Consider the following 20,010-nt stretch of genomic DNA (forward strand, 5'->3'; position numbering starts at 1 on the left):
CTCCCACCCTCCCAGCCTCTGGCAGTGGTTCCCAATCACACTTCATAGGCCAGTAAGGATCTGCATCCAGCTGTCCACACTGCTCAAGGGAGTCCTTCTGTAAGGCCACCAGGGAGACAACACCATGGGAACAAGGAGGGTTGAGGGTTGCCAGGTACATTCCTTACCTTCCTAGGCCCTCTCAGGAAAAGACCTTTTATCAGAAAAATGTATGGAAAGGACTTCCTACCTCAGCTTTTAATACATCTGAGGTCATCTAAGGTAAGGGTTAGAAAACTGACTTCAGATCATGCTGTGCATTAAAGATCTCCAGCCCCTCAGACCCCGTCCAGGCCTCCAGCCGCTCGGGGCTAAAGGATACTTCCTTTCCAGCAGAAGCTTCTCTGCCAGTGGAGCACGGCACAAAGCACCAGGTTCCCACCAATGCTGTATTCTAACATCGGCTGCAGTTCCCACCAGACGCCAAGCTGCCGGGACCTGAAAACCTATTGGCAAACACTCTGTCAGCTCCTCAGCGATAGGGATACGTCACAGAGTGAGGAAGAAGATTTTGAGTTTGCACCTCCAAAAAACAAATGTTTATTATATTAAAGTTAGGGTACTAAACGGTGACAGCAAAAAATTACCCAGTTAAACCCTTAAGTCTTCGAGTCACCATGCTTTTGCTAATCTGTTCTGTTAACTCTATTAGCAATGTATAACTGGGTGGAATTTCACCACTAAATTATAATTATATGGAGGAGTTAAAACAAGTGACCTGATTAACACTTTGCCCTTGAATATTGCCTATTAAGGTTAACAGTAAAAAATAAAAGTTATTTTGAAATATTTTTAAAGAAGGACGCTACATAATGATCAAGGGATCAATCCAAGAAGAAGATATAACAATTGTAAATATTTATGCACCCAACATAGGAGCACCTCAATACATAAGGCAAATGCTAACAGCCATAAAAGGGGAAATCGACAGTAACACACTCATAGTAGGGGACTTTTTTTTTTTTTTTTAAACATCTTTATTGGGGTATAGTTGCTTTACAATGGCGTGTTAGTTTCTGCTTTATAACAAAGTGAATCAGTTATACATATACATATGTTCCCATATGTCTTCCCTCTTGCGTCTCCCTCCCTCCCACTCTCCCTATCCCACCCCTCCAGGCTGTCACAAAGCACCGAGCTAATATCCCTGTGCCTTGCGGCTGCTTCCCCCTAGCTATCTACCTTACTACCATAGTAGGGGACTTTAACACCCCACTTTCACCAATGGACAGATCATCCCAAATGAAAATAAATAAGGAAACACAAGCTTTAAATGATACATTAAACAAGATGGACTTAATTGATATTTATAGGACATTCCACCCCAAAACAACAGAATACACATTTTTCTCAAGTGCTCATGGAACATTCTCCAGGATAGATCATATCTTGGGTCACAAATCAACCCTTGGTAAATTTAAGAAAATTGAAATCATATCAAGTATCTTTTCTTACCAAAACACTATGAGACTAGATATCAATTACAGGAAAAAAACCTGTAAAAAAATACAAACACATGGAAGCTAAACAATACACTACTAAATAACCAAGAGATCACTGAAGAAATCAAAGAGGAAATCAAAAAATACCTAGAAACAAATGACAATGAAAACATGATGATCCAAAACCTATGGGATGCAGCAAAAGTAGTTCTAAGAGGGAATTTTATAGCAATACAATCCTACCTCAAGAAACAAGAAACATTTCAAATAAACAACCTAACCTTACACCTAAAGCAATTAGAGAAAGAAAAACAAAAAAACTCCAAAGGTAGCAGAAGGAAAGAAATCATAAAGATCAGATCAGAAATAAATGAAAAAGAAATGGAGAAAACAATAGCAAAAATCAATAAAACTAAAAGCTGGTTCTTTGAGAAGATAAAGTTGATAAACCATTAGCCAGACTCATCAAGAAAAAAAGGGAGAAGACTCAAATCAATAGAAATGGAAATGAAAAAGGAGAAGTAACAACTGACACTGCAGAAATACAAAGGATAATGAGAGATTACTACAAGCAACTATATGCCAAAAAAATGGACAACCTGAAAGAAATGGACAAATTCTTAGAAAAGCACAACCTTCCAAGACTGAACCAGGAAGAAATAGAAAATATAAACAGACCAATCACAAGCACTGATATTGAGACTGTGATTAAAAATCTTCCAACAAACAAAAGCCCAGGACCAGATGGCTTCACAGGTGAATTCTATCAAACATTTAGAGAAGAACTAACACCTATCCTTCTCAAACTCTTCCAAAATATAGCAGAGGGAGGAACACTCCCAAACTCATTCTATGAGGCCACCATCACCCTGACACCAAAACCAGACAAAGATGTCACAAAGAAAGAAAGCTACAGGCCAATATCACTGATGAACATAGATGCAAAAATCCTCAACAAAATACTAGCAAACAGAATCCAACAGCACATTAAAAGGATCATACACCATGACCAAGTGGGGTATATCCCAGGAATGCAAGGATTCTTCAATATACGCAAATCAATCAATGTGATAAACCATATAACAAATTGAAGGAGAAAAACCACATGATCATCTCAATAGACGCAGAAAAAGCTTTCGACAAAATGGAACACCCATTTATGATAAAAACCCTACAGAAAGTAGGCATAGAGGGAACTTACCTCCACATAATAAAGGCCATATATGAAAAACCCACAGCCAACGTCGTGCTCAATGGTGAAAAATAAACCATTTCCACTAAGATCAGGAACAAGACAAGGTTGCCCACTCTCACCACTATTATTCAACATAGTTTTGGAAGTTTTAGCCACAGCAATCAGAGAAGAAAAATAAAAGGAATCCATATCGGAAAAGAAGAAGTAAAGCTGTCACTGTTTGCAGATGACATGATACTATACATAGAGAATCCTAAAGATGCTACCAGGAAACTACTACAGCTAAGCAATGAATGTGTTAAAGTAGCAGGATACAAAATTAATGCACAGAAACCTCTTGCATTCCTATACACTAATGATGAAAAATCTGAAATTGAAATCAAAGAAACACTCCCATTTACCACTGCAACGAAAAGAAAAAAATAACCTAGGAATAAACCTACCTGAGGAGACAAAACACCTGTATGCAGAAAACTATAAGACAATGATGAAAGAAATTAAAGATGATACAAACAGATGGAGAGATATACCATGTTCTTGGATTGGAGTAAACAACACTGTGAAAATGACTATACTACCCAAAGCAACCTACAGATTCAATGCAATCCCTATCAAACTACCAATGGCATTTTTCACAGAACTAGAACAAAAAATTTCACAATTTGCATGGAAACACAATAGACCCAAAATAACCAAAGCAATCTTGAGAAAGAAAAATGGAGCTGGAGGAATCAGGCTCCCGGACTTCAGACTCTACGACAAAGCTACAGGAATCAAGACAGTATGGTACTGGCACAAAAACAGAAATATAGATCAATGGAACAGGATAGAAAGCCCAGAGATAAACCCACGCACATCTCGTCACCTTATTTTTGATAGAGGAGGCAAGAATATACAATGGAGAAAAAACAGCCTCTTCAATGAGTGCTGTTGGGAAAACTGGACAGTTACATGTAAATGAATGAAATCAGAACACTCCCTTACACCATACACAGAAATAAACTCAAAATGGATTAAAGACCTAAATGTAAGGCCAGACACTATCAAACTCCTAGTGGAAAACATAGGCAGAACCCTCTAAAATATAAAATCACAGCAAGATCCTTTCCGACCCATCTCTTAGAGAAATGGAAATAAAAACAAAAATAAACAAACGGGACCTAATGAAACTTAAAACCTTTTGCATAGCAACAGAAACCATAAACAAGATGAAAAGATAACCCTCAGAATGGGAGAAAATATTTGCAAATGAAGCAACTGACAAAAGATTAACCTCCAAAATTTAAAAGCAGCTCATGCAACTCAATATCAAAAAAACAAACAACCCAATCCAAAAATGGGCAGAAGACCTAAACAGACATTTCTCCAAAGAAGATACAGATTGCCAACAAACACATGGAAGAATGCTCAACATCACTAATCACTACAGAAATGCAAATCAAAACTACAGTGAGGTATCACCTCACACCAGTCAGAATGGCCATCATCAAAAAATCTATAAACAATAAATGCTGGAGAGGGTGTGGAGAAAAGGGAACCCTCTTGCACTGTTGGTGGGAATGTAAATTGATACAGCCACTATGGAGAACAGTATGGAGATTCCTCAAAAAACTAAAAATAGAACTACCATACGACCCAGCAATCCCACTACTGGGTATATACCCTGACAAAACCATAACTGAAAAAGAGTCATGTACCTCAATGTTCATTGCAGCTCTATTTAGAATAGCCAGGACATAGAAGCAACCTAAGTGTCCATCGACAGATGAATGGATAAAGAAGATGTGGCACATATATACAATGGAATATTACTCAACCATAAAAAGAAACAAAACTGAGGGACTGTAGTGAGGTGGATGGACCTAGAGTCTGTCATACAGAGTGAAGTAAGTCAGAAAGAGAAAAACAAATACTGTATGCTAACACATATATATGGAATCTAAAAAAAAAAAAAAAAAAAAAAGATGGTTCTGAAGAACCTAGGGGCAGGACAGGAATTAATACACAGACGTAGTGAATGGACTTGAGGACAAGCTGGGACGAAGTTAGAAAGTGGCATGGAGTTATAGATACTACCAAATGTAAAACAGATAGCTAGTGGGAAGCAGCCGCATAGCACAGGGAGATCAGCTCGGTGCTTTGTGACCACCTAGAGGGGTGGGACAGGGAGGGTGGGGAGGGAGACGCAAGAGGGAGGAGATATGGGGATATATGTATATGTATAGCTGATTCACTTTGTTATAAAGCAGAAACTAACACACCATTGTAAAGCAATTATACTCCAATAAAGATGTTAAAAAATAAATAAATAAATATTTTTAGACTTACAGAAAGAAATATGAAAGTAGTGGATTCCTGCATTTTCATCCTATATAAAATATCAAAAGACACACAGATTTTTATTCACCATATGCTTCATTCACTCTCCTTGCCATTTAGAGTAACTAATATATTACACATTTTACTCATTTCTCTTGTATCTCCTGGATTGATTGGGAGCCCCATGAAATTAGGAATTTTTAATTCTTGTCGTTGATATATCCCCTGAACCAAGAACAGTGATTGGCACACAGTAGGTGCTCAATAAATAGTCCCTGGAACATTAAGAATCAAAATATCTAGACTCTATGTTTTTTAAAACAATTATTGGAGAGGATAAATCATAAGGCTTATCATATTAGAGCTATTATTTAAATTGACCTGACACATAAGCTATACTATGCTGAAAATAAGGTTTTTCGCAAATTAAACAAGTTGGTTTTGTAAACAAATAAAAAAAATCACTCTGATTCCATCCTCTGTTGTTCCTTTTTTTTTTTTAGAATATTCTGAATGTCATTTATTGAAGTATGGTGCTATACAACATTATGTAAGTTACTGGTGTACAGTACAGTGATTTACAGTTTTTAAAAGTTATACTCCATTTACAGTTATTATAAAATACTGGCTATATTCCCCATGCTGTACAATATATCCTTGTAGCTTATATTATACCTAATAGTTTATATCTCTTACACCCCTACCCCTTTATTGCTCCTCCCCCTTCCCTCTCCCCACTGGTAACCAATAATTTGTTCTCTGTATCTGTGAGTCTGCTTCCTTTTTGTTATATTCTCCAGTTTGTTGTATTTTTAGATTCCACATGTAAGTGATATCATACAGTATTTGTCTTTCTCTGTCTGACTTATTTCACTTAGCATAATGCCCTCCAAGTCCATCCATGTTGCTGGAAATGGCAACATTTAATTATTTTTTATGGCCGAGTAATATTCCACTGAATATATATACCACCTCTTCTTTACCCATTCATCTGTTGATGGACACTTAGGTTGCTTCCATATCTTGGCAATTGTCGATAATGCTGCTATGAACATTGGGGTGTGTGAATCTTTTCAAATTAGTGTTTTGGGTTTTTTTTTGGATATATACCCAGGAGTGGAATTTCTGGGTCATACAGTAGTTCCATTTTTAGTTTTTTGAGAAACCTCCATACTATTTCCTGTGGTACTTTTTAATAGACTTTGTTAGTTCTGTATTTATTAAAAAATTACTGCAAATTTCACTTAGACATTAAATACTAAAGAAAATACTATAATATCATAGAATTGAATTTGAAGTCTGGCAGACTGGAAAATAATTTGTAGGGAGGATATATAATATAATAGAATAAAGCTATTTTTTTCTTTAAATCTTGTTAGCAGATTTTCCTTTTTAAAAAATGTATTCAAACATCCTGGCTGACTACCTGGATCTCTCCTAACATTTGCTTATATTTTCCTAATGCCACGAAAGTTGAATCTGACCTAAATCCTCAACTATAGAAATGTGTATGTTTAAAATTAAGAATCCATTCAAGTATCAACCTAACTCTCAAATTTTCTGACAGTCCAACTGATCACGTTCCTTATAACTAGGTCACCCTTAAGTACAAGCTAAAAAAAAGGGAAGTAAATCCCAAAGAATATTTGCTACTCTCAAAAAATTTCACCATACAGAGAAGGTACAATTTATATGTGAGGATTATTAGCTCACTGAAAAATGTACAGGAGAAATGTCAACTTCTCATATTTCAGTAGAAAACTATACTCATCCATCCATAGCATGATTCCCTTTTGGACTCTAAGATTATACAATTATACGGTTGTACTAATTGTCCTTGGTAGAAACTAAGGAAAATGCCCCTATCTAAATAACAGGGCCTATCTATCAAACTTCATTCTGTGACTACCTGAAGGCCAGTTACCTTCCCTCATCCAACCCATCAAAAGAAGTAGGCTTGGCAAACAAAACACTCCAGGAATAATGATCATTTAACTCTGGGGATTCACTTCATTTGTATTTAAATTACATTAATGCTTTCTACCAATGTGATCTATACAATATCCATTGAATGCCAAGCAGTACATACATTTTGGAGACTAGAGGGGTGTGTGTGCATGTGTAAAATTGACACTTGTCTCAAATATTTTATGATTTAATCATATATGGAATAAAACATGAGCTATATTTAACGCTATTTATATTTAACTGCTTCAAACCTGCTAAGAAGTACTAAGTAAATAAGCACATAGAGATCCCGACTGACCCAAAAGGAATTCAATTAAACTGAAACTAGTCTCAGGATTAATGTATGTTACCAATGCGAGAGCTAGAGCTGTCTATTTTTTGAAGGTCATTGCATTTCCTCACTTCTGTGAGGGAAACTCCTGACTTGTGGGTAATCTCTGGCTCCTGAGTGCTTGCCTGGCTCTGACCCCTGTCTTGGGTTGACAGTGAGCTTCTGCTGCTCGCTTGCTCTTGAAGGTTTGCCTGAAACAAACTACTGTTCCTTCCTGTCTTTTAGCCTCTGTGTACCTCCGGAGTCAACAAGTTCTGTGTCCCGGTCCCAACACCTGCCTTGGTTTTCCTAGTCCTGATTAATCACACTGCTCCCACCATCTAGAAATGCCCAGGCCAGCGAATCACCAGCAACACAATGGATCTGCTCAGAATCCCCACTCTCCCACTTAGGAGCTCATCAGGGTGTCCTCAGGTGTGAGTTACAAGGATATAAGCCTTGAAGGGAGTTGTGAGTTACACAGGAATATGCAGTGCCTGACACGAAACAAACACAGAATAATGATTTCCAGATTATCCTGGGACTTTTTTTTTGTCACGGGGAGACTTCCAAAAAATTTTTAAATCACACAAAATCTCCAAATCTCTCAAATTCTTCCTGTAGTCAAAGCCAATGGGGGAGGGGGGAACCCTTAGGGAACCCTTACAAACATATGTAAAGAGATACATATATAAAATATGAAATGGACTTCTATATGGGCAAGAATATATCATTTTAGGGTAAAATAATCCAAATGGTATTTTAGTACAATACGTTCTTACAGTAAAGGAATCCAAGAATTAATATAAGTGATTTTCTGAGGAATGAGCCTAAAGTATCACTGACTCCGAAAAGGTGGCAGAGGCTACTCTTTGTCTCTCAGTATGAATTCTCCACTTCTTAATTTTAGTATAAAACTCCCCACATCTCAGCTGTACACATGGCTGCCCAACTAGACACTACATTTCCCGGCCTCCCTTGCAGCTGATTCAGCCGTGTCATGTTCTGGCCAAGGGGATGACAGTGCAAGTGATGTGTGGAATGTGTCTCCCACCATCAAGTCCCTCTGGGGCTGGAACATGAAAGCGGTTCTGGCAAGCCAACTTCAACCATATGGATACTGGCTCTCTGTCCTACAGACTCTGAGTTAGTCGGTCCTAGGGGACGGTGGAGCAATAAGATAGAAGGACCAGAGAGGTCTCTGAATGACTTGATGGAGCTGAGCTGCTCACTCCCCTGGACACTGTTGGGCAACAGTATTGAAAAATTAAATAACCAGAGCGCCAAGAGAGGATGCAAGAAAGGCATGTTGATTACATACCACTTCCATATGCACAAATCATCCTTCTGTGTTGTTTAAACTACTGTTGTTTGGCCTCAGAGAAAGCAGCTGAACAAACATCCTTATAAATATATATAATAAACACAAAAATTCTGGCCTTCCGGAAAAAGAATTATTAAGTACAGCCTTAAAAAACAAAACTGTTCTTTTTCCAAAGAAAAAAACTAAAATATACCAGTAGAAAAGAAGAGAGCAGAGTTTTAGCATAATCCTGGGAAATCATTGCTGAGCTAGAGAAGATTCATTAAAGAAAAACTACAAATAAATTTTAAATATTAAGATTACTCTGTTTGACAAGACAAAGGCAAAAAAATATATTAAAGTTTGCCAATTTGTTAATAATTTGCATAAATCAATAAGAATTTGGAAGCAAAATGTGAAGTTTCAAAAAAATGACTAGGACAGAGTTAGATACAATAAATACTGATTTATCTTATAGGCCCATTTTTGATACGCTACAGGTTAGATTTCTTTAATAAAGAAACGACTCCTTTTTTGTTCCTCTGTCATCCTCAACATGTGACTTCTATTTCATGGTCCAAAATGGCTGCCCCATCACCTGCCATCAACACCTCATACCAGCCAGGGAGAAGGGGGAGAGTGAATAGTCTTTTGTTATAAAAGAATACCTTAGAAGTTACCCATGCTGCTCCTGCTCACAATCCGCTGTCCAGAACCAGAACCAGGACACGTGCCCACACTTAACTGCAAGGGAGGCTGGGAAATGTAGCCTTAAGATGGACAATCATGCTAAAACTTTTATTACTACAGAAGAAAAAAATAACAGATATTGGAGGTAATTAGAAGTCTCTGCCAGAGATCTCATTATTAAGAGGGACAAGAAAAATTGAGATAAAGGTATATCTAGAATATTCCAGAAAATGTGTGAAATGTAAAATATATAAATAAAAAATATTTCTATATATATTAAAGTTATACAAAGTAGTCAAACATGACATAGATATACAGTATATAAAATGGAAGTCCCCTTTACTCATAATTTCACCTCTGAGAAAATAATGAGTTATTAAAATAATCTTGGAATGTGTGGGTGTGGGACTAACGTTTAGGTGAAAATAATGTCTTTCCATAGCTCTTCCCCTAGTGTTACTGACAGAAATAAAACTTTGGAATGTGAGATGTCATTTTTGGAATCCTAAGATTTCTTTCTTTGGGGCAATAGTCTCAAATAAGAAAAAAACGAGAATCCAAGGGAGCAAGAAACTAAGGCCAAGTGGAGGCATTACAAGGCACTGAAGGAAAACATCAATGTTTCTTGCATAACCACTGAAAATGTGTCACCATCTATAAAGCCTCTCCTCCTGGCAAGAAGACAAGTTAAATAGATAATTAAATTCACAAAAGTGGCAAAGCAAAGTCAAACATAGATATCAACCCTCATCTGACCTTCTCAGAGAAATGAAGCTTTAAACTGAATAAAAATGCTTACCCATTCATATTCTATATTGCTAGATTTTTCCTATAAACTCAGAAAATAGTTTCATATCAGTATTCTAAATTTAACCAGCTGGAGTCATTTCTTAAGTATTATACCATTTAACCTTTTCAAATGAAGGGCTTGCCTTTTCATGGAAAATATGCATTTAGCATTAATGACAGAACATAATGTCCTTGGGCTTAGATATTCTCCAATGAGATAGGTCCTTTTTTGTACACTATACTTAGCTATACGGCAAGGCTAGAATTAAAAAACAAATTATTCACAGATTCAAAGTCTGAAATCATCTATACTGATCAGAAGTGTTTAAATATCAGAACCTCAACGTATCAATTTTCTTAAAATCACAATCACTGAACTCATGGATCAAATGCAATAGTTCATGAGAATGGGGAAAAAATTAGGAAAAAAATGTTTTTATTAGATGTGTCAGGATTTGAATGATTTCACTCAAAACCATTGGAAAAGTGACCCAACCACACTTTCAAGCAAAGAAACATTTACTAAGTTGAGAATAATAAAAATGCATCTGTTATGAAAAGTAAATATTATAAATAAGATTTTTAAAGAATTAATAAAAACAAGAACAACTATTTTTAGGTCAAATAGGTTATACCCAAAACTCAAGCATAACAATCTTATTTGGTATTAAAATATAATGCCAGGTATGGAGTAAAAGAACACTCAAAAGACAAGTACTAAGAAAAAATGTAATCAGACTAAAATGTTGTCAGATAAACCAGTGTTTCTTGTTTAAAAGTGTGCACAATGCTTGCTATGTGCATTAAATGTAATGCATAAATTTTACACAATTTGTGTCATGATTTTAAAAAATGATTATGTCATTATTTCCAAGATTTGAACCTAGTCATAACAGATGTAATAATAAATCAGGGGAACTTACTTCCCTCTTCTGACTTCTAAATTTGTATGTTGCATTTTAAAAAGTCACATTTCACACTTCACAGTTCACCTACAGAAGCTGATTTAATTTTAGGCCAGCCCTGTGAGATAGTATCGAATGTGTTTTCCAAATATGCAAGGAGGCATAAAGAGGCTAGGTGAGGCGCCCAAAGCTACACTGTTTGTAAATTTCAGTGCCAAGCCTTCAACCCTGGGTCATCAGGCCCCCTAACCTAAACCCGTGCTCTATACCGTGCTCTTCACCCCACTGTCCCAATGCAGGAGAGAGAACTGCTGGTGAGCTGTCACAGGGAGATGCAAAGGCCACCCCAGTAATCTCCGAAAGCTCTAGACTAAAGAAGCGGAATTTTAAAAATATACGAGAGACAGCTTGCTTGTTCTTAGGCTCTGTCATGACATTTTGCTGTGGGTATGTTCCTTGGCATACCACGGAACATACCAAGTGCCTTCCTTGCCTCCCAGTGTCACGGGGACTCTTGATTTACCAGAAGATTCATTTGACTTCCACAATGCTCTGCTACAGCTGCTTTAGTTCCCTGTTTTTATCTATCGTCTCCTTCTCCTTGGCTATATTCATCTCCCTCAAACATCCCTAGACAAAAATTATCCCTTTATGTTAATAACCTATCTCTCCCCTTGCATTTATCACCAACCTCCTTGAATAGCTTTTCCATTCGTCTTCATCTCCTCAGCTTCCACTCATGTCATGTCTTCCAGCTCATTCTTAGGCTTCTGCTCACACATGCTCCTGAAGCCAAAACCCTAATGATGTTCTAATTGCCAAATCCAGTGGCCTCTTCAGTCTTCACAGTACCTACTTCTGTAAAACTCTGAGAGTTGAAAGAAACCTTTCCTCTGGCAACCAGATCCTTCCTTGGCTTTCAGGAGATCACTCTCTCCTGGTTCTTTGCTTCAACCTTCGACAGCTCAGTTCAAGTCACCAGGGCACTCTCCTCTTTCCCTAAACTTTAAATATCAGCTCCCTACATCCTACTCTCGGTTAGCATGTTTTCTTCCCTGAATTGCTCCCCTTGTGCCATCTCATCTACCTGATGGCTTCAATATATATGATTAGCTATCAATACTTTGTAGATCTCTAAATTCTTGCCTAAGTTCCAAATTATTATCTTCAAAAATCACAGCAGAATTTGTGGCTCAGCAAGTTGAAAACCAAATTCACTCTTCTCCTCTCCACACTGTTCTGTCCCTTGCACTCCATTTCTGAATGAATGACACACCCCATCCTACCTTCAAACTAGAGGCCACCCTAATGTTCTCCATTCTACCTAAACCTCCACTTCTGAGTGAACGTAAATGCTAAAGGTGCTACCCAAGAAATGTCTCGTGGCTGTTGGGTGTTTGACGTTTTGTGGTTTGGTTTGATTTTGTTTGCGTTTTCTTTGGGTTTAGTTCTTTATCTTCATCATCGTTTCTACCTTAGATCAAACATTCCACAGTTCTTACCCGGACCAGTGAAACGGCAGAAACTCCTAATGGGTAACCAGACTTCAACTTTTGCTCCTCAACCCTGCTGACAGAATTCTCTTGCCAAGAAACGTAACTAATCTCAATAAAGACTACTCATTTTAATGTCATCAAATTATAACACAGTATAATTACGCAGATGAAACCTTAAGACTAAAGACACATCCCTCTGTACAGAGAGTCAGTTCTAGCCACATGATTAACACTCCAAACATCAGAATTATGCCAAGAGCCCCATTTAATTCACAGTATGTTTACTACAAGAGTCAAGGCATCTTAAGGGCTGCTTCCTGACACCACCCTCATGAATACACATTCAGGCTAACGACTAGAAAAACAGAACCCAGTCAAGTCAGCCCAGGAGTAGTGCCCAGTCAGGGGGATCAAACAGGAGCTGTCTTAAGGCTTAGGATAAAAACAGGGCAGGGTCTGCAGACCCTGAGAGCAAGATCACTTTGCTAGGAGCAGAAGTCTGTGTTACACAACTAGACGATGTTTGTGTTTTGTGTCGTCTCCGGGATTACTGGTCTGTACTCCCCTTTAGTAAACAGTAACAACTTTTTGAAGGTTATAACCTGTCCCAGATTAAGATGAGCATGTGGATGACCAAACAGGCAGTGTAGGCTGAGGGCCAGGGAGGTGGCGGAAATAGAGAACGAGCAGAAGGAATCCCAAGGCCAAATGCAAAGACACAGATTCAGGGAATCTTGGCCTGGCAACTTCTTCCCATGAGAGACCCCCTTCCCAGTGCCAACCTTGGAGGTCTCAGACTTGTTTATTATTATTACTTATTTTTTTATTTTTTGGCTGCATTGGGTCTTTGTTGCTGCAAGTAGGCTCCTCTCTGGTTGCGGCGAGCGGGGGCGACTCTTCGTTGCGGTGCGCGGGCTTTTCATTGCAGTGGCTTCTCTTGTTGAGCGTGGGCTCTAGGCACGCGGGCTTCAGGAGTTGTGGCTTGCGGGCTCAGTAGTTGCAGCTCGCGGCTCTAGAGCGCAGGCTCAGTAGTTGTGGTGCACGGGCTTGGTTGCTCCGCGGCATGTGGGATCTTCCCAGACCAGGGCTTGAACCCGTGTCCCCTGCATAGGCAAGCGGATTCTCAACCACTGCACCACCAAGGAAGCCCTCAGACTTGTTTATTATTAATAAGAGAGCAAGCGTCCCCTCACAACTGATTTCCCATTGGCTTTGGTTGAAGTCAGAATTCTTAAGAATGGAACTCTTCTCAAACTGGCCTGAACTTACCTTATCTCCTACCAAGAACCAAAAAGCATACAGAAGTGTTTATCCCCATTAATGAAGAATGTTTCAGCATCTGGAGCATGTCAGGGCATGCCAGCACCCCCGGGCTGCCGTACCATGGTCACCCTCAACGTGGTTACTCTCTCAGGATGGATCATTCTCTTCCAAGTCTGGCACATTCCTCCTCATCCCTCAGGAGCCAGCTCTATTATCACCTCTTCCCCAAACTTCCCTCGACCCCAGGCTGAGGGCGTCCCTTGATGCCTCCCTGACTCTTTGCTTATTACTCTATCATTTCACCTCCCACACGGCATTGTGCTTATTTGGAGACTGAAGGTTCGCACTGCAATGTATGACTTTGAGGGGGATACAGATCAACCCATAACATAAGCCTAAGCATAATGTGTTGAATCTATCTATCTTTCCCTAGAAACGTCCGGATCATGACTGAAAGAAGCTGTTTTTGGATTCATTCAAACCCCTTTGTTTGCTCCTGCTTTATTTGTCCGTTTGTTTTCTTGAGCACCTGCTATTTACAAAGCACCGTGATGAGGCCAAGAAAAGCGTACAGAGGAAGTAAATGCATCCCTGTTCTCTCAGAGTTTACCATACAGAGGAGGGGTTTTTCTAACTGTTTTAACAATAACACAAATCAGAAGGTGGGGCTGTGCTAGGAGATGCCAGGGTGGAGAGCCTGAAGTCACACAGTTCAGCTCCTCCGACCTTTTGTGAGGACCCCTGAAGCCAAACCCCAGAACCCAGAAGCTCTCAGGAGTACCATCTGAAAGAGCTAAGAGATGCACATACATGAAGCCAAGTCAGATAAGAAATATGCAGTTGCTCAGTGTACACTGTAAAGCACCGTACTAACTCTGGCTGTCGTCACATAGAATGCAACCTGCTGTCACTGTCTTGAAGCCAAGATTACCATGGAAAGGGCCAAACTGACCAAAGGGAAACACACAGAGAAGAAGCAGAGACTCAGAGACACAGAAAAAGGGCAGAGGAGAATATAATAGAGACAAAAATCAGACACTCGGCATGGCCAACATCTGTGGCTCTATATAGCAATTAGAGACAGGACTCAAGATTCTGGGGTATCTGAGGTCAAAGCTCAGACAGCTAACAAATTTCTAAATTTTTTGCTTACAAGACACATAGCTCAAAGTTTTTGTCTTAATGTGCCCATAACAGGGAATAACCATGCTTTCTGATTTGCCAGGAACAATCCCAGTTTACATCTGTTTCCCTGTGTAGTTATTAATAGCACACCCTTGCACCCTCAGAAGTGTCCCAGTTTAAACAAAAATGATACGATCACCCTGCCTCAACGCCACTTGCCACAGTGAAATGTGTCTACACAATTTTCCAGGCCTGGTGCAAAATTCAAACGTGAGACCTTTTATTCAAAAGGCAAGACAAAAAGTGCTATTAAAGGTACTAAGGTGTAAAGCTGGTTTTTTTTCTTTTGTGTATCTGCTCTGCTCACACCCTGTTGTCCCACTGGACTTCACTTGCAAAGCCCAAGTTCAAAGATAAAATTAGCAAGAATTTCAAGGCAGTGATGGCAGAGCATCAAACTAAGCTTGAGGTCCTTCAGAGTGGGTAGCCCTGTGCGACTGTATAAGATGCATCCTTGAAATCGGCCCTGGTTGGTCTTTTCTCCAGAAAACCAGTTACCACCTACGACTGTCCAGACTCTGGACATCAAATACTGGAAATTAGGTCCATAAAATCATTTTTTTGAAAAAAAATGTTTTCGAGTACTCTAATGAAGAATTTCATTTCCCAAGCAAAACAAGAACATAAACTCAAACAAATTCCATCACTCTCTACCATTTTATCTACAACCTAAAAATAATGAATCCAGATAACGTCCATGGTCCCAAATGAAAATTTAGACTACAATGAACTGAAATAATAGTGTGTTACAAAGCCTTTAATACCTAGATGCCAGATTTAAATCATGTTTCTCTTTTTTTTTAATAAATTTATTTATTTTATTTATTCATTTTTGGCTGCACTGGGTCTTCGCTGCTGCGTGCGGGCTTTTCTCTAGTTGCAGCGAGCGGGGGCTACTCTTCGTTGCGGTACGTGGGCTTCTCACTGCGGTGGCTTCTCTTGTTGCGGAGCACAGGCTCTATGCAGGTACTACATGTTTAATTTAAAGCTTCTTATTACATAATACATATGTGCCTGAGTGAAACTTAAGTAACTTCCACTATCTATACAGACCCAATGGAAAAAAAACAAAATCAGAAATTTATGGATCATTGAGGAACTGTCCTTAAAAATGGGTGGGAGGTTTAGAAGATGGATGAATTCACTGATTCCTCCATTCCTTCATTCAGTAAGCATTTCTTGAGTACTTACAGTGTCACAAGGACTACACAAAAGTCCAGGGAAACACAGACGAGTAAAATGTGGCCCTGTCCTCAAGGAGCTTCCATTCTAGAAGAATGAGACAAAAGTAGACAAATCCTGCCTACGCCTGCTTTGGTGCCATGGAAGCAGTGACTACAGGGAAGAGTGGGTACCAAGCAGTGAGCACTCCAGCCTGGGCAGGAGGGAGGACGGGATCATGAAAGTTCTACTGAAGGAGATGAAGAGCCTTGAAATGACAGTAGGAATCCAGCAGGTTGCTAAGTGCTACAGAGGAGCAGAAGAAGAGGCCTGAGGGACTTCCCTGGAGGTCCAGTGGTTAAGACTCCAAGCTTCCAATGCAGGGGACACGGATTTGATCCCTGGTTGGAGAATTAAGATCCTGCATACCGCACAAGAGGCCTGAGAAATCCTGGCACATGGGAAAAGTGCGCCACTCTAAATGACAGCAGCTTCAAGGTCAGAGCCTTGTTCAATCTAGAAGTGTGTGCCTGGGTGGTGACTAGAGAGAAGGTGCATATAGATCATACATATTGATACATCTGGGGGAGGAAAAAGGCAATGTTCACGGACTATCTGGGGGTCGGGGGATGAGCGGGGAGGTGCTCTCTCTTTAAAAGGCCAAAGGTTGGAAATGAGAAGAGAAGGCATCTTATTAAAAAAAAAGTTTTCCCCTCAGGCCATATGATCATTTAATCAAGAGCAATAATACAAATTGTTTGCTTCTTTATGGGCCTGTAAGTAAAAATATGTTCTTGGTAAAACCAAAAATATTTTTTTTCATCTCTGTAATAAAGATGAGAATTACCTTCACCCATACTGATGACTTGAAGCACTGGCAGAAATCAAAAACAATGACTAATCTAACAAATATTTAAATTTGACTTAGGAATTCATTATCCAATTTTTGCAGCAAATTTACCACTGCACTTATTTAATACTACAGGTATTTTTTTAAAAAAATAACTTCTTTTGTTTGTCTGCATTTCTGACCATTCCCTTAGGATGGATTCCTAGGAAAGGAATTACCAGGCAAAAGGGTTTGAATATTTTTAAAGCTCTTGGTGCATATCAGTTCAGGATAAAATTAAAACTACATTGACTCTATCCACTGAAGGTAACCACATAAAATAGGTGAGAATGAAATGTTGCTATAAATAATACCCCAAAAAAGATATAATGTATTATAAGTAGATCTTAGACTCTGAACGTTTATAAGACTAAAAGGAAGTCAGGGTTAACCCTTGTTTCGGAAGACTTTCAGGCCAATTAGTGTTTGTGTGTGTGTGAACGTGTACACAAAAAATAGCAAATAAAGAAAAGGAAAAGTGGAAGAGTCCATAATTTCTGAATGAGATAAGAATGAAATCATAAAATGATCTTCTTGTAAAGAGTAAAATGCAATTTATTTTATGCCTCCCATAATTTTTGACTTAACTCTATACAGAATTACATTATCAATTTTAATAATCAGATGTTAAGATCAGAGGAAAAACTGATGTTTTAGATAAAGATCAACAAATTGGTTTTTAAGGTAGGTTAGATTAGCTGTCTATTTCTGTAAATTAGGACTTTTTTGCTCAGTATTTTTTCATACACCTCCTGAAAGGAGTAACTAATGCAACTTGAAGAGTCACCCAGATTCTTCAAAAGCCAAAGGACTTGGTCACCAACAAAGTTTCATGAAAGCCAAATCTGAAGCTATGAAAAGTCAAATTTCCTTAAAAACATGCTTTTTTGACATTGCTGCATGGAAGTGTACAACAATTCTATTTATCACCAATTACCAGTATATTCTCAAACACCCATACCTTTCCAAAGAATGTGGCCCCTGGGGGCTCAAGTATATTGATTTTAATCTGAGACGTCAACCAGAAGCCAACCTGTGCATCTCACATCACTTGAGACAGTGTTCTTTCCTTCTTGCCTGAGCCAAGGAGGGAATTTCATGAGTTTCAGCAGACAGCTTACCTCTTTTACAAAGCTGAGCAGGAAGTCTGGCCTTTGAGACATTCCCCTTCAGACCAAGGGGGTATGGAATAGGGTGGTGGAAAGAGGAAGTCAGAAGATTTGAGGGAGATTTTAGCAAAGGCTAAAGGTCCTCAGTCTCTGAATGATGCTCTCCCGCGCATCTGGGCAGAGAGGAACCAACCCTCAGATTCTGTCTTTGCAGTGGCGAACAGAAAAAAATTCAACTTTTGAGTGACGTCTAAGAAGTTTCCTTCACTCAGTTTTGCCCCTCCTGGCCCTCACATGAATGAAACATTTTCAATGCAGACTTCCAGTGAGTCAAGCTGAAACTCTGAAACAAAGTTCCTGCGAGTTCTACGAAAGCTTGAAGTTGCTGGATGGGAGTTTTATTCTGCCGCTTTCCTGGGCTCAGTGTGAACACGGGACCCGGGAGCTGAACCCACGGGGGCGGGGGATTTAAACAGCAGATTTAAACCCCGGGGTTGGGGTGGAGGGAGCAGACAGTAGGACGAGGATGCGGTGAGCACTACACGTGGCTTTCATATCCAACAGCTGCCGGACATCATAGCCCCGCTGCCCTCCGTACCCCTCACCAGAATCCTATGCTCCAAAGATTATTATAACTAAAGGGACTTCACTGCCATGTAATCTGAATTATGAACTCAAGCTCCAGAAGAAACAGGATTTTTTTTTTTACCTCTAGGTACCTGAATGTAGCAGACAGACTTTAACCACCCTGCCAGAGTCTTCAAACAAAATCCCCGGGAAGGAAGACAAGGGAAAAAATAAAAATAAAAAAATTAGACAACGCACTCGAGCAGACCAGGGAGGGGGGTAGAGAAGAGTGAGGAGAGACGGGGCAGCAGGGATTCCCTGAAACACAGCCTTCTCCCACGCGAGCTAACTTTTCGCCCCGGCCAGTCGGCGCGTCTCCAGGCATTAAAAACGACCCCCGCCCCCGGGGACCCAGCGTCGGCGCGCGGATTCGGGTGCCCGCGATGCCCGGACGGGTCCCCGGTCCCCGAGCTAACAATGCCGCGCGAGCCGCCCGCGCCCCGTGTCGCCGAGAGCCCCTCACCGACACCAGGAACTCCAGCGTGCCCACGTAGTCGCGCTCGGTCTTCTGCAGCTCGCTGAGCACGCACACGCGCAGGCGGAGCTGCTTCTCCAGGTCCCGGGCGCTCTCGGCGCGGCCGTCCCCGCGGCTCTCGTCGCTCATGGTGGGCGCCGTGCAGCCCGCCGCTGCCCCGCGCGCCCGCCGCTGCCCCGGCCCCGCGCGGCCGGCAGGGAAGTTGCCGCCTCCGCCGGGTCTGAGGTGGGCCGGGCGACTTTACGTGCCGGGTAGAGGCCGGGGCGGGGGCGGAGGAGGGGGCGCCCGCCGGGAGTCGGGCGCGGGAGACTGGGGGCTGTGCCGAGGCCACTCCCTCCCGGGGGATGGGGCTCCCGCCCGGGACCTGCGCACCGCGCCCCGCGGCTCTGGCCTCGCACTGCCGGGGCTGGAGGGGAGGCGGCTCCGGCAGCCCCAGCGGTGACTTGGACGTTAATCAAATGCTTTGTATCCCTGTGACTCCGACCCTTTACCCTTCGCCAAATCTCAGGAAAAAGGAAGCACAACCCTGGGGAAGTGTGTTGCGTGCCAGCTAACTAAACACACACACGCACACGCACACACATGCACACGCACAGGCAGCGCTGGAGATGGAATTGGAGATTCCCAAACCTAGGAGGACAGACTCCAAGACACAGCTCGAGGGTTGCTCCTGTGACTCCCGCCTATTGTTTAGCTTTCATGTGTTCTGTACAAATCCCGAAAGCAAAGAAACAAATCTCCACGGTTACATAACTCATGGGAACAAAAACAACCATGGTATTGACCCTCCCGTCTTTGAAAAGAAGCACACTGATTTTTGGTTTTATTCAGGTACAAAACAGGTT

The 20,010-nt window shown here is 40.6% G+C and overlaps 1 protein-coding gene across 1 annotated transcript in view; it reads right to left on the reverse strand.

The window, feature by feature from the left end:
* PREX2 (phosphatidylinositol-3,4,5-trisphosphate dependent Rac exchange factor 2) overlaps nt 1-19,556 on the reverse strand; it is a 284,317-nt gene extending 264,761 nt beyond the window's left edge. Inside the window, exon 1 of the mRNA XM_029223229.1 lies at nt 19,154-19,556. Within this exon, the coding sequence (XP_029079062.1) occupies nt 19,154-19,294 (141 nt within the window). The 5' untranslated portion in view covers nt 19,295-19,556. The remainder of the gene's footprint in view (nt 1-19,153) is intronic.
* Nucleotides 19,557-20,010: the final 454 nt, after the last annotated feature.

Source organism: Monodon monoceros, unplaced genomic scaffold, assembly GCF_005190385.1.
Source record: "Monodon monoceros isolate NGI ecotype Baffin Bay Population unplaced genomic scaffold, NGI_Narwhal_1 Super_Scaffold_14, whole genome shotgun sequence".
Classification (NCBI taxonomy): domain Eukaryota; kingdom Metazoa; phylum Chordata; class Mammalia; order Artiodactyla; family Monodontidae; genus Monodon; species Monodon monoceros.